Source organism: Colossoma macropomum, unplaced genomic scaffold (genome assembly GCF_904425465.1).
Source record: "Colossoma macropomum unplaced genomic scaffold, Colossoma_macropomum, whole genome shotgun sequence".
NCBI lineage: Eukaryota > Metazoa > Chordata > Actinopteri > Characiformes > Serrasalmidae > Colossoma > Colossoma macropomum.
This window is the reverse complement of record NW_023494810.1, coordinates 6,946,751-6,962,245: the sequence shown is the minus strand read 5'-3', so window position 1 is coordinate 6,962,245 and position 15,495 is coordinate 6,946,751. Positions and strand designations below refer to the sequence as shown.

The 15,495-nt window shown below is 38.6% G+C and overlaps 1 protein-coding gene across 1 annotated transcript; it reads right to left on the bottom strand.

Moving 5' to 3' along the window:
- Positions 1-139: 139 nt before the first annotated feature.
- Positions 140-14,769, bottom strand: aldh4a1 (aldehyde dehydrogenase 4 family, member A1). Its single transcript, XM_036559156.1, has 15 exons — positions 14,561-14,769; positions 11,234-11,327; positions 10,990-11,082; positions 10,735-10,782; positions 9,511-9,666; positions 8,915-9,064; positions 7,414-7,488; positions 6,809-6,996; positions 6,540-6,613; positions 4,036-4,232; positions 3,865-3,912; positions 3,614-3,766; positions 1,951-2,072; positions 1,706-1,824; positions 140-1,364 (listed from the first exon to the last, which is right to left on the bottom strand). Exons 1-15 carry the CDS (start codon positions 14,599-14,601, stop codon positions 1,252-1,254), a joined length of 1,671 nt encoding a protein of 556 aa, XP_036415049.1. The 5' UTR covers positions 14,602-14,769; the 3' UTR covers positions 140-1,251.
- Positions 14,770-15,495: the final 726 nt, after the last annotated feature.

Below are 15,495 nucleotides of genomic sequence, written 5' to 3'. Positions count from 1 at the left end.
TACTTTGAATGAACAATTCTTTCAATCAGTGTAGTTTTTTTTAAGTTGAATAAACTACTTGTTACTACAAGAAGTAATTTTTTAGGTAGATCCGATGAGCAGCTTTCTTCAGTGTGTGTGATTAATGTCAGAGACAAACTACCGTTTAACCCCATCTCTTTATTCAGGCACAACAGAACTCCAAATTGCACTGTTTCTAAGGTTTTTTGCACTTACAACCTTATGATTGATACTGCATTGAGATGTATGTTTCAGGAGATGAAAGTTCATTCAGAAAATCATGAAAACAATGTAATTTCAAGTTACTTGTCATATACTTGAGACTATTATTGCCAGTCTATGCAGCAGCAAAGTTTAAAAAACACAGTCTGACAAATGTCCACACGACAGTGAATTAACCGGGTCAACCAAACCAAACAAGATGAAGTAAACAAGTTAAACATTAAAAATATCAAAAACAAGGGCTACTGTTTACTGTTTTAGACATCTGACATTATATGCATGCCATAATCGTACGTTCTGTACTATTTATTAATGAATTATTGATTTATTTATTGATATATTTAGTTAATATTTATTTATCTATCGTTGAGTGCAGTAGGTAATACAGACCTGAGGCAAAAATATAGATCATTTCATAATGTAGTAACTGCCACTATATGAGTATCACTGTAACAAATACACTGATAGATACTGTTATCTGAAGTATTGATGTAGTCAGGTAGGCAGAAAACACCTCCAGACAGAAAGCAAATTTGAAAGAATGCTTCACGTGATCCAATAAAGGACGAAATGTCAGAAATGTTCAGTGCAAATCCAATCCTCAATCTTCCTCTTGATTTAATCACCTCTGTTTTAGTCCTTCTACCTCCTGGATGGTCTAATGTCTTTTGTGTAGGCTGATCAACCACTGGAGGTAATGAAGGTCTGCTAACACATTCACATATTAAAGAGCTGTAGTCATGTAGTTGCTGTCAGTAGTTTTCCGAGGCACAGTCGCTTTACATGTTTGCCTATTCAGCCTCAGGCATCGCCACAAGGGGGCACTGTTTCACCAGCCATGGTTTTGTGAACATTCCAGGAGAAGTCTTGATAGCTTTCTTTAGAAGACCACTTAAGATAAATGTTAAATCAAGTAGGAACAAAAACGATTCTGGGTTTCAGTCTTGACTGAGGGATCAGGAGAGGGAGAGTCATTATTAGTACACAGAATAGGATTCAGGGCTGTGCTGTGGACGTAACAGAGTTTTCTCAACCCATGTAGGGATATTTCCAATCTGTGAGTGGGACATGGGTCTCCTTGACGACCTGTGGTGATGTCCATCTGAGGACGTAGTGTGGTCCTCCAGGCTTGTCATTGGTACCTGAACAGATATCAAAATACTGACACAAAGCGATGGTGCAGGCAGCAAACAAATGTAAACTTAAATCCACCAGTCAGCATCGTGCAAGTTGGAAACCACTTAAGCAAGGCTTTTCATATTACTCAGCGACTCTATGCAGTTTGGGGTAAGTCTGTGATGGTTTGAGCATGCAGTTTGCATGATGCTAATTGGAGGCCATAGGCTTCCATTACATGATAGCTGCATTACCCTTTCAGCTACACTGTTAAACAAACAAAACTACTAGCTGATCGACTACATTTGGGTCAAAATGTTGCTAAGAAAACATCAAATGTGTTGAGGACATGGTTAGAAATACTCACCTGATGCTCTGGCACCTCCAAACGGCTGCTGGGCCACAATGGAGCCTGTCGATTTGTCATTGACATAATAATTTCCTGCTGCATTTCTCAACACTTTTGCCGCCTCAGCCACGACGGCCCTGAAACAAGTCATTCTAGTGGTTGGCAACTCATACAATGATTCCCACAAACATGCATATTAGCAAAGGTAACACTGGCAGTAAAGGTTAATGTGAGGTTTTTAAACGTGGAATTTGTTTACTCACTTATCTTGAGCAAAGACAGCCCCAGTCAGAGCATATGGAGATGTGCTGTCAATCAGCTCCAGTACTTTCTTGTAGTCGTTCTCAGGATATACATAAACTGTCAGAACGGGTCCAAAGATCTCCTGAAAAAGGGACACATATCTGTGTAAGACAGAACATGCCCACTTACCTGGATTGGTTTTAACTTGCAATGTCCACAATATGGTTCATACCAAAACAATGAATGTACAATGATTACCAACTTAAAAAAAAATAAAATAAAAAACAGAACACTGAGAAAATATTCAGAAACACGTCAGCAGTATCAACGCAAAATTAATGGGAGAAGTTACCACAGAATGTCTAAAATGTAGATTTATTTTGTTGATGTTTGACTGATTCACATGGGATAAGATATCTCTGCACAAACAACAGAGACGGGACTGTCTACTCGATTTGCACATCATCATTGCACCAAAAATGTAATAGCTTTAGCTGTTCAGAAGTAAAAAATGAGTTAGTCAACATGACTTCTCTTATCCTAACCACCTACCTCACTAGCTGTCTTAGTGAATGCAATAATAATAATAATAATAATAATAGTAATAATAATAATATTAATAATAAGTTACATTTATATAGCGCCTTTCACAAACCCAAGGTCGCAATGTGTTATCGGTGCGGTCACTAACTGGGGAGTTCACAGTCCACCATCAAAATGGTCACGTTTTGGTGGGTATTTTTCTAATAATATTCTGGATTTGAAATGTTTGGCATCACACTCTTGAGGTAAAGCAATAATTATCGGCTTGAATTAATCCAAAGAAAACACAAGTAAATGCTTCTTCGGGTGCTTGAAGGTTAATTTCCACAAAATCTAATCTTTGATATGTGCACAAAATCATTCAGAGTGGTTTGATGGGAAATCTGCTGTTCCAAAGAGATTTACAAAGTCTGTAAAATTATTTACAATAGTGAATAGAAGTACATGCCACATGTAAGAGGCACATGAAGGGTGTAGTAAGAAAAAAATAGCACCCAAAAAGAACATATTTTATCTCACATTTTATCACTATTCTACCATTATCAATATCAACGCAAGCTTAGGTTCACTGACTGATTTGGACAGTAAATAAGACGTGTATATATATTTTGGTTGAAGATATCACAAACCCCGGTTCCCATCACCACCACTGTAAAGAAATTAAAGTTTCTATACAATGCATCAATTCACATCAAACCACTCTGAATGAATTAGTTTACATCACAATAATTAAATTATGTGGACACAGGTTCACCTTAATCTCTGACTAAAGTCTGTCCTGTACAGCTGACAGAGGGAAAGGAGGATGAGCAGAGATCATGGAGTTGTGAAGCCAAGTGTAAAATGCAGTTCAATGGGTGAGATTGGCTTGTACTAACAAACCAAAGTCCACCCGCGCGCTCGTCTGTTAATGTTTGTGGGTGCACTCACTGAAAATTTTTAAGACTTAATAATTCTTTAAGCCTCTGAACTCTAGACTTATTATTTAGTTGTCAATCTTAAGAGTTATTATTCATCAACTACCATAAAACTAATATGTTGAAGTAAAGGGCCCATTTGCAGTTAAAGAAGTTAAAATAAAACAAACAGTACAGTTATAGTATAGTTCAGTACAGAATAATAACCACAAAATAACTTTACCTCGTTCATTATTTTATCCTGTGGATCTTTGGTTTCAATAATCGTGGGCTCCACATAGTATCCCTTTTTATCATCACAATTTCCACCAGCGATTACAGTCAGATTGGGGGAAGTCTTGGCGTGGTGAAGCCAGCCCTTTATCCTGGCAAAAGACTTGGAGAACAGAAGAAACAACAAAATTAGCCCAACTTTTATGAAAGGGACCAGTAATCAGATCAAATATTAAAGCATTAGCAGTCGTCTTTTCTCACCTTGTCATCAATAACCGCTGAGAAGAACGTCCCAAAATCCTCAACCGGCTGTAAGATGAAACAAAAATGTTGCACTTGCTTGTACTAAATTACCACAGAACATCTGGCCCTGATCTGCTGTATTAGAAGGCAGCAGAAAACAAGAAACAAAAGTAAAGTAGCTTCACTCACGTCTCCCAGTTTAATCTGTTTGTGTATAGCCAGCAGGTCCTGTTTGATCTGAGGCCAGAGTGAGTCCGGGACGTACATCCTGGAGCAGGCCGAGCACTTCTGCCCACCGTACTCAAACGCTGAGCGGATCGTGCCCGTCACCACACTGTGAACGTCTGCAGACTTGTGCACAAAATGGAAGTTCTTGCCACCACATTCTGAAAAGGTACACAATAAAAACAAAGCAGGTTAACCTTTTAAACTGCCATGGTCTGCAGTTTAACCCCTAAAATTCCCAGGCTTAATGTAAGGTTTTTTATTAGGTATGCAGGATTGGCAACTGTCCAATTAATTACTTTCACTTTGTGCAATCTGTGTTGTAATTTTAAGATGTAAATACTGTGAAGCCGGTAAGTGAACTCATACTGTACTGAATGTTGCCCTAAAATGTCACAGCATAATTATATGCATGCTATTATATGCATATAAAATTACTTATAGCATATTCATAATGACTCTTTGTGCTAATAGCCAGTTGCTTCCTACTTTTGATGCATAACTTTATTTGATAATGTATATTAAAAAGGTAACAAATCTTTCTGTTTAATGATTTAAAATGATGATTTGGCCCAATAAAGAGCATATTATGTTATTTATGTTGTAACTTCAGATTTGGAATCAGCCATAAAAATTCAGGATTGTTGCCTCCCTACTTATTATTCAGCAATTACAAGAAAAATAACGCAAACAGGCTGAGATATTCTTAAGTTATAGTGTTGTGTAATAAAGTAGGGTTTAAAGGGTTCAAAAATGTACATTTGGGGTCAAAAACACAGTATAAAAGAACTCATTTATGATGAGCAGAAATTTAGACTGTGTATGCAGTGCTGTGAAAAAGCATTTGCCCCTTCCTAATTTCTTCTGTTTTTGCTTATTCATCACACTTGAATGTTTCAGATCATCAAACTACTTTTAATATGAGAGAAAGAAAACCCAAGTCAACAAAAAATGCTGTTTTTAAATGATGATTTCATTTATTGAAAGAAAAACGTTGTTCAGCCCTACCTGGCCTTATGTGAAAAAGTAATTGCCCCCTTAGCTATTAAATCAACCAGTTAATCAAGTTCAATTGACCGTTGGGCTCAATTTCATCAGCCACACCCAGGCATGATAACTTCCAGAACTGCTGAATCTAAATGTCACTTATACAGAACCTGTCTGGCAATGTGAAGCGGGCTAAACGGTCTCAAAAAGCAGCACATAATGCCATGTTCAAAAGAGATTCAAATACAAATGCAAAACAAAGTCGTTACATCTACTAGTCTGGAAAGGGTTACAAAGCCATTGTTAAGCCTCCGGGACTCCAGTGAACCACAGCAAGAGCCATTATCCAGAAATGGAGAAAACTTGGAACAGTGGTGAACCTTCCCAGGAGTGGTTGGCCTACCAGAATTTCACCAAGAGCGCACTAACGACTCATCCAGGAGGTTGCAAAAGAACCCAGATGAACATCTAAAGAACTGCAGGACAAAACTGCAATAGTTAAGGTCAATTTGCATGATTCCACAGTAAGAAAGACACTGAGCAAAATGACAACTATGGGAGGGCTTGAAGGCGCAAACCACTCCTGACTAATAAGAACACAAAGGCTTGTCCAGCATTTTCCCAAAAATATCTAGGTGACCCCCAAAGACTTTTGGGATCATATTCCATGGACTGATTAGTGAAAGGTGGAACTTTTTGGAAGACATGGGTCCCGTTACAACTGGCGTAAAGCTAACTCCGCTTTCCACCATAAGAACATCATACCAACAGTCAAACATGGTGGTGGTAGTGTGATGGTCTGGGGTTATTTTGCTTCTGCATGACCTGGATGACTTGTCATAACTGATGGAACCATGAGTTCCGCTGTCTATCAGAAAATCCTGAAGAAGAATGTCTGCTCATCAATTTGTGATCTAAAGCTTGAGCGCAGTTGGGTTATGCAGCAGGACAATGATCCAAAGCACACAAACAAATCCACCTATGAATGGCTCAAAAGAAACAAAATGACAGTTTTGGAGTGGCCGAGTCAAAGTCCTGACTTGAATTTCATTGTGATGCTGTGGCAAGACCTTAAAACGCTCGAAACCTTCCAACGTAGCCGAATTAAAACAATTCTGCAAAGAAGAGTCAGTCAAAATTCCTCCACAGCAATTTAAAAGACCCATCGCAAGTTATCGCAAATGTTTGATTGCAGTTGTTACTGCCAAGGGTGCCACAACCAGTTATTAGGTTTAGGGGGCAATTACTTTTTCACACAAGTGATTTAGGTTTCGAATGAATCTTTATCTTCAAAAATATATAATCATTTAAAAGGTGCATTTTATGTTTACTTGTGTTGTCTTTATCGTACATTAAAATTAGTTGGATTATCTGAAACATTTCTATGTGACAAATTAGCAAAAATAGAAGAAATCTGGTGAGGGGCAAATACACCGATAGCACTGTAGGTGGGAGTGTGCAGATGAAGTGAAATCACTGACCTCCTGCCACACGAGGGAAGTTTCTGTAGATATCAAGATTCTGTGCCACCTGTTTCCACAGACGCTTAAATGTTCTGTGGATAAGATACACAAAGCCATAATAAATTACAGCTCCAGCATCACACTTTCCTGTCTCCAACACTGTCCCCAGATACACAGAACGGACAAAATCTCAGTGTCAGCTGAAGTTAAATCTTAAATAGAAGTTAATGGTTGTTGAAATCTAAGGGCTAAACCACTATGTCAACAGAAAAACAAAGGGGTCATACGGGACACTGCCAGTGAAGTTGATTCCAGCCAAATGCTCAGAGGAGGTGATAGTGTCTCCAAAAACTGGGCCATCAGCTGGAACAAACTGGATGATGTTGGGCGGTAGGCCAGACTCACGCAGGATCTTGTAGACTGCATAGCTAGCAGACATGGCAGTGTCACTGGGTTTCCATAGCACCACGTTGCCCTGGTAACACACACGTTTATTTTACAATTAAACAGTGATTACTGACTTCATTACTGACTCATCACAATGCACTGATCTAAATATGGTGATGCACAGATGTTGGAATGTTAAAACAGATGATAATTCATCTCAGGCTATTTTAAAATCCATAAAATCCTGTTTTATTGAAATACAGGACTTAAAAAAAAATGAACAAAAAACAAACAAACAAAAAAGGCACAGCATGTGTTGAACAAGTCAGTGTGTACTGTTTTTCCATATTCCACTACTGTGTGAATAGTTCCTACAAAACAGTTAACATTTAAAAAGAATTCTAAGCTGTAACAAAATAATATAATCTCTTCAAATCCTAGTTTTCATGATGCACTAAACTCCTAAAGAATCATTACTGATAAAGATATAATCACAGCAACTCACCATTAGTGCTGGCGTGCCAGCCAGGTTTCCACCAATAGCAGTGAAGTTGAAAGGCGCGACAGCAGCTACAAAGCCCTACGACGGAATAAGAAAGATAAACATGGAGATAAAGCAGACAATACAGTTAGATGAATGCAGCTTAACATGCTATTACTACAGCAGGCCTCCATTCACACACGTGGAGCTGCTGGCTTTTCAGCTGTAACTTAAACCCCCTCAGTCAGAAGACCCCCCACCTCTCACTTATCTGTTATGAATACTCTGGAGTGCCATAGACGCTAAAATAGCACTGCACAGATTTGTGAGTCTAATGGAGCAGTTTCACTGATTTGAGACTAAAGAAATGAACCTTTCATTTGCATGTAATGCTGTGTAGCTGTTTGTATAAAAGCCACATTAAAGGAATAGACAGAAAAAACAAAAGTCTGATTTACAGTTTGACCCTTATCTTAAAAGTAGCCACTGGGCAAAGACATGCTTGATGTCCAAAGTCTGCTTCTATAATTCTGCCCTGGAGCTACAAGGCTAGCACAGCCAACAAGTAACCAAAGGTTAAAGCCCAAAAGCCAACCAATTAGCACAGTGCAACTACATTTCTTAATAACTAAATACTTGCTTCCAACTGTGCCAAGTTATATAATCTCAGATGATCTGCTTCTGTGTTTTTAGTCTCATGGGGCCGCATGTGATCTTATGACAACTTGTTAAACTTTGGTACCTCCAAATTCCTCTAGTACAATTGATAACAATGATTAGCTAAATTAACTTTTTTCCTCCTGCCATACAAAATGCTTGTTTTCTCACCATGTTACACACATCTGCAAGCTCAAAGAGAGTTTTTGGGGGAAATTTTCAGCCACGCTAACTGGCTCGTTGTCTGCTAGACAATGTTGACGAGCGTACCATCTCTCCCTACTTTGAGCTCAGTTAGCGTTGGATTAGTTTAGAAAATTTCACATTCAGTTTGTTCCCACCCAAATACGTCTACATACCCATCCATAATTAGCTCAAAATTGCTCATGGTTGTCATGAGATGAGATCATTCTGGCCTTGTAAGACTAATGTGGTCACTGTGGGACATACTGCTTTTCTATAAAATGGTCCATTTTGTAGCAAGAGTACAGTACTAGCACCCATCTTGTAGCTTAAATTTAGCCTTTTTCTAAAGAAATCAGCAAGTCTTACAGTGTCAGAAACCACATCTATTCTATTTGAGATTACTTAACAAATCAATGCGATTCAAGCCAAGGTATGATGATTTAGGTGTGCAGTCTGTACAATGCTAATTGCCTAGAAAAATCTTCCAATACTTGTTAGCTACACTAGCTGTGCATCACCAATACAAAACTAATGAAGCAAACTTTAGACACAAAACTTGTCTTGGCCAATCCACTACATTTTGTACATCTGGGTAAGTTCACTCCTGTTGCACTCTATTCCATTAATTCAACATCCTACACCCAAGAGACCATTACTGCAGGTCCCCCAGAAAGGAGCGCACCTCCAGCCCACGGTACAGCATGGTGTTGGTGCTGCCATCGCTGTCCAGCGGCTGCTGCTGCTCCAGCTCAATCGCATGCTTGGCATTGAACCTGAAGAAGTCAATGAGCTCTGCTGCAGCATCGATCTCAGCCTGCACCACAGTTTTACCCTGAGGGAGACGGCACATAAATAAACGTCACAAATGAAAACACAGGCAGCAATTTTACTCAATGCAAATCACATCAACATGTCAAAAGTTCAGGAACATCTTTCTTCTTCTTCTTCTTCTTACATTTTTATGTTTTATTTTCACTGTTTTTTAAGTGATGTAAGAGAAATACATGAGAAAATGTTTTGCTAACATAACAGCAGTCTGCTAATCCTCAACAAATTCTGCACTGAGCATTTCCCTTATCCTTCTATTTAAAGGCTTTGCTGATCACATTTATTATGGTTTAGATTACAAATTTTCTGGGTTTTAAACGAGATGAAGCCCCCGAATACTAAACAGAGAAACAAATACCAATGTAACAAATGAATGCTTGAGTATTTCAACTACTCAGGTTGGCGCTAGATTAACGACTGTGATTTTTACAGTGCAGCGTAAAGCACTACCTGGCCGATCATCGTCTTTGCCAGAACTTCTGCTCTCTTCGGTCCACTGATTGTATCAGCAGCCTTGAAGAGGATCTGGGCTCTATCTGCCACTGGCTTCAGGTCCCATTCTCTTCTCGCTGCTACAGAGGCTAGAATGGCTTTGTTTAGAAGCTCCTGTGAACAGAAGAAAGAGCAAACTGTCCAACACCTGACAGCATTATAAAACCAAAGGGACGTAGGATACAGCATACTATATATGTGATGAGATTAAAGCACATAACATCATTCCGGATATTGTAAGGTAGGGGTGGGTGATATGCCCATATTGTTATCATGATAAATTATGTCACAATAAGCTTTTGTGCTGTCGTCAAGAGATCGAGTGTGAATCACAACGACGCTCGGGGTCCAGGAAAGAACAACTGGTCCTGCTTAACTGGATGTAGCACAACACAGTACATCTAACACTGCAAAATGTATGTAGCTTTGAAACACATTTTGAAAGGTCTTTTCACACCGAGTCAAATTTTTAAAGTTGAAAAAAATGTGTGAAATAATCACATGAATTTTAATGCTGTCTTTCACATTGTGTAAAATCAGAGCTTCATTGTCATGGTTGCAGTCGAAAAACAAATGTGCATAAAGTTGGCAGCGTAGCACGTTATGAGAAGCAACACATTAACTATAAAAACGCTTTTTTTTAAAGAAAGGATGGGAATGGTGGTGAGTACCTTACTACAACATAACTGTTTAGAGCTGTTTTTTTGTTTATCTAGATGTATCATAGTTTTTAGATGAGGTTTTGGTATGAACACACTATCATAAAACATATTTATAACCATTTCATGTAATAACTTTCTGGGAGCTATTAGAGGCATTAAACTCTTGAGACGTCTGGTTCCCATCACCACCACTGTGAACGTGTGAGTAAAGTCTCTAGAATGGAGCATTTCTTCACTTCACACTTCACTCTTCACCACTCTGGACAACTTTGTTTACAAGATAACGATATAATTATACACAAATTAAAAAGGGGTGGAATTCACCAAATGTGACTCTACTGATGTGTTTTGGTCCAACTTATCATGTCTCACAAAAACAAAACGTTGTCATATGTATCGTAACATAGTTATATGTGTCATGAAAATGTGTTAAAGTATTGTGATATTTTTATGTTTGTAATTTCGTCCACTCCTACTTTAAGGTCATTCATTCAGTACCGGTCTCAATTAGTTTCCTTACCTTATCAGCATAACAGAACTTAGCCACTTTGTGCGAATGGTTGAAGGGCTGTAAATAAGAAAGGTAGAACAGTTGTGTTATCACTGTCCTGATAATGCACTGTTAGGGGCTACTGTTCTGACACTGTGGGTCATTTTCATTACACAGAGAACATAATATCTATGTTATTTCACACTAATTCAACTAATTCAGTGATTTAATAATGAAATAAGCATTGGGCAATGGTTTCATTCCTTTTTGCAGGCGGGTACTCACAGACAGCTGGTATCTGATATCTTTGGTCCACACTTGTTCGTCTCCGATCACACATGGAATCTCCTCTGTCTTTCCTTTTAGGTTTTGGAGGGCCTGGAAAACCAGTGCAAACTTTTATTAGAATGCATTACAGAGTCTTTTGCCAAAAAATAAATTGCAAATGTATTTACTTGTTTTTACAAACGGACTAAATAAGTAAACACAAATCGGATCTGTATGTGTTTTGTGTGCAGATAATGGTCACCTTCTCCAGCTCTGCTCTCTCTTGACTCCCCTCTTTGAACCCCAAGACAGGCTCATTCTTAACCTCCACAGCTGCACATGGGAAGGTTTTGAACCTGTGGAGCAGATCAGCAGTTTATTTTGCTATTGAATCCTCTCACATTTCCAGAAGTTTCTTCAAGGATGATTTAGAATGAGCAAACAAAAAAAGTACTCAAGCATGCTGTAGAGATATTTCACTGTTTTTAAAGATTACGATGGCTATGACATTTATTTATTTATTTTTTTTCATTTCACTCTTTTCACTATGAAAAGAGCTTTCTCTTAGTGTGTGGAATGTAGGCATGTCATTTCTAGGTTTATCGTAGGCCAACCTGTAGGGAAAAAGCTTTGCACAATTTCATGGACCAAAGGCCATAAGTCCAATAGCCTAAATTTCTTTTTGGGGGCGGAGCGGGGGGGTTGGCGGGGGGTAGGTGCGGTAATACCACGGTAAGATTTTTCATTCCACCCAGTCCAATTCAAGGTCACTTCTGTTTACAGATTACCCAGCTCTCCTACTATCCAGCAGACAGACACTCCAAATCAGTATACTAAATGTCAAAAAGTAAGGGTGGGCAATATGCTGAAAATATCACATCGCAATACTTTAAGACAACTTTATGATACATAATACATGTCAAAACATTTTAAACACACTGACACAATGCACTAGCAAAATCTGCCATCAAAAAACTGTACAATATTTTAATTTGAATCCAATTAAACAGAACTAATTATGTTCCCTTTATAATGAAACATCTAGCTGGTCAGTTTATTAAGCACTGACAAAATCCACAAAATACTCAAAGAATAATGGTGTTTATAACATAATCAAATTTATCACAATAACGATAAAATATTATTATATTGCCCACCTCTAATGATGATCATGAATTTATCAATCACTATCTTTATACCAGACTCCGGTTCCAATTTCTTTACAGAATAATTGGCTATTGGACAATTTTTATTAGCGTTTTTTCCCCCCTTTAGCTCTGTGAGGGCTAAAAGGACATCTGAAACACAGACGCACATTTCCAGAAATATCTTTCTGCCAAAGTCAGAACATTAATAACATTATTTGATCTTTAATGAGGACATTTTTGAACACAAAATCAGTTACCTTTTTAAATAACATCAATAAAATGAAGTGCTTGATGAAAAGTAAGAGGCTACTGACTATTTAGCACAATGAGTCATGTATAATTACGCTACGATATTATGGTGCAGGTGCAGCCACAGCTTTCAAATACACTGTGAGGGCACAGTGGCCGATACATACAGCAAAAATCTGCCGATACCAAACTTGGCCAATTCCGATCATGCATCCATTTAATATACTATATGTGGGCAGGACCTACTTACATCAACAGGCATCAGACTTCTTTAGTCTAAGGCCCCCACTGAGGATAGTAATATTACATATATGGACTGAGGAGTGCATGGTACACTTTGAAACTTGTTCACAATGTTTCCATGATAGACCTTCCTAATACTTCTTAGCTCATGCAGCATCTGTCTGCATAGGAACTGAAGTTTGCACTGTTCTTCCCAGGACGCCCCCAGTTTAAGAACCCCTGACTTACACTACTTATCACTGGTGAACTGCTTTCAAACAGACCGAAAGGAATCTACTTTTTGCTCAGTTCCATTTTAGTCATTTGGTTTTAGTTTCTAATTCGTATTTGGATTTAATTTCATTCTCTTCTGTTTGTTCAGACTGCTTTGGTGTTGCTCACACCTCTTATTCTGGAGCTTTAGCATTTGATGTGGGGACACATAATAATATCTTAACATCTCACATCTTAATCGGCAGATAATTACTTTTTAAAAATATATCAGCAGGGGACAGATATATTCAAAATGATAGTTAATGATGTTTTTATTTTACTCTGGAAGAGCAGGATATTCAGGTGTAAAAGTTGAATATCTGCATCAGCCGACAATTCCCGTTTTGATGCATCCCTAGTTTTAAGAATAGTCTGTAGCAAACAGTTTCTATGCCTACAAATTCTGCATGTCTAAGACTTTTCTCTGCAATTCTTTAAAAGGACCAATTTAATGGAAAACCAAATTTCCTCACTTTTGTGGAATGAAAGAATTTGATGTAGTTTTCAGACTGTTAAAGTTTCAAAATGTACCATTCCCTCTCCAGTCCACAGGGTCCATATACGGAAACTTAGCTGTAAACTTAGGACCCATTTTAAATCCATAGCTTTTGTGATGTCATGAAAAAGCAATGCATTTACATCCACCCACCTATTCAGTCTACTGTACTTTAACTCTGCCCACTCATGAGTTATGCATAACTCAGGGCAGCCAATCAGAACAGAGACCATTTACATATACCGGTCTTAAAGGTACAATAGCAAGAACAGCCTGTTTAATTCTAATGGATAAAGAGAGGCTGGAAAATGGTCAAAATATAAGAAACTGAGCCTTTAAGTCTGGGCCCTGGTCCGTTTTAGTCAGGCTGGGTGTTGGTTTTAACTTACCTTTACCTCTACTAGAGTCATTATCTCATTGATAATGTGAGTAACTACACTTTTACTTCACAGTGGTTTAAACTAACTTACTCTGACAGTAATATTCCACCTTTCTTCATCATTTCTAAGACATGTAACCTCATTTTTAAGACTTAAGCACGTTTCGTAGCTCTGTGACTCTAATGTGACATTAGCCAGCACTTGTAACTACGAGAACATTGAATGAATGGAAAGGAAAAGCTTGCTTGAAGAAGGCGGCAACACAGTTTCTCGTCATTTCCGCGAGCCTCTACCTGCATATCGGCTTGTGAAACGAACCAAGAGGCAAATGTCTCATATAAACAGCAAACCGCTAACACAGTTTCTGTTTCTGGAACAAGCCAGCAAACTAGCTGAAGTGTGGAAGGTCAGCGTCTTTAAATTAGCGTTATATAACTCAGCAGAGACGAGGCTTAAGCTGGCTTCCTATTCGCCAGCTTCTTGTTGCAATTTGCCCGTTCCACCTTAAACGGTGCAGCAGTTTCGTTCAAGTACTGAAGCGCCACAATGTAACCGCTGCTCCATTTAAGGTGGAACGGGGAAATTGTAACAAGAAGCTCCAGCTTCGCAGAGCAGAGCTCTTTAAACGCCTAATTATCCGCCTGTGTGGGTCTGAACTGGTCTGAACGGTTGCGAAACTGCACTGGAGATCGCTAGAAAGCGTTTTCACTTCATTTTTTGACTCAAAAAGCCGTGCATCGTCATTTCAACCGCACTCTGCACTGACAGGAGCTCCGAGGAGAGAAGTCGTGTGTGCGTCCATGTGAAACTACATTACATACCCCCTCCAAGACTGACACAGCGGCGCCCTCACTCGCAGCATGTCTCGACAGGCAGCAGAAATGTGGAAAACTAGCTAACCTAACTCAACAAACGTCTGTTAGCAAAACAAAAGACCGTTTCGAGACTAAACGACCAATTATAAACTTATACAGTGACCTCCATATAGGAAATACAGCCCCTGACAGCGACTGCCTGATACAGATACCATCCACAGCATTCAAATAGGACTGAACCATTACGGTTTGAACGGGGGTGGACCGCGTTGGTAAAGATTTTCTTCTTCATTCTTTAATGTCAAGTCACTATAGAACCGTTTATTAGGGATATTATAGTGAGAAATATGTATTATTTGTTATTAAAAAGCTTAAATTTAGCATGCAGTTGATATATTAGCTGAAATAAAATGTTGTCCCAACCTTGCCGTTGTTGAATAGATCGTTCCAGAGGGCGAGTCTCTGACTGGCCAATCAGCGTTGAAGGCGTTTTTCCTTAGCCAATCACACGGCCGTAATTTCTGACACGAAAGGTCTATTTATAAAGCGTAAAGTGATCAGTCATCATGGTCTATTTCATAAAACTGTGGACGACTGAGGTTCATTTATTTAATATTTCTTTTCCATCGCTGCTTAATAAAGTTATAAAGAACCATTTTCTTTATAAAAAACTCTGGTTGGTTCTTCAAATCGACACAAACCACCTGTGACAGACAGCCTAAAACCACCCTCAAGTGTTGTTACGTAAATGACGTAATGACCCAAGTAAAGGTAGCCTAGCAAATAAACTACTATAAAAGAAAGTATCAGGTTAACCACTCTTCAGCTAGTGAGCTGTATGTATAAATGCAAAGGAACTTTTTAGTATATACACTGTAAGTGGGTCATTTATTATGTCCCTGGCGTTTACTGATGTATTACACCTGAAAAACATGTTAGGG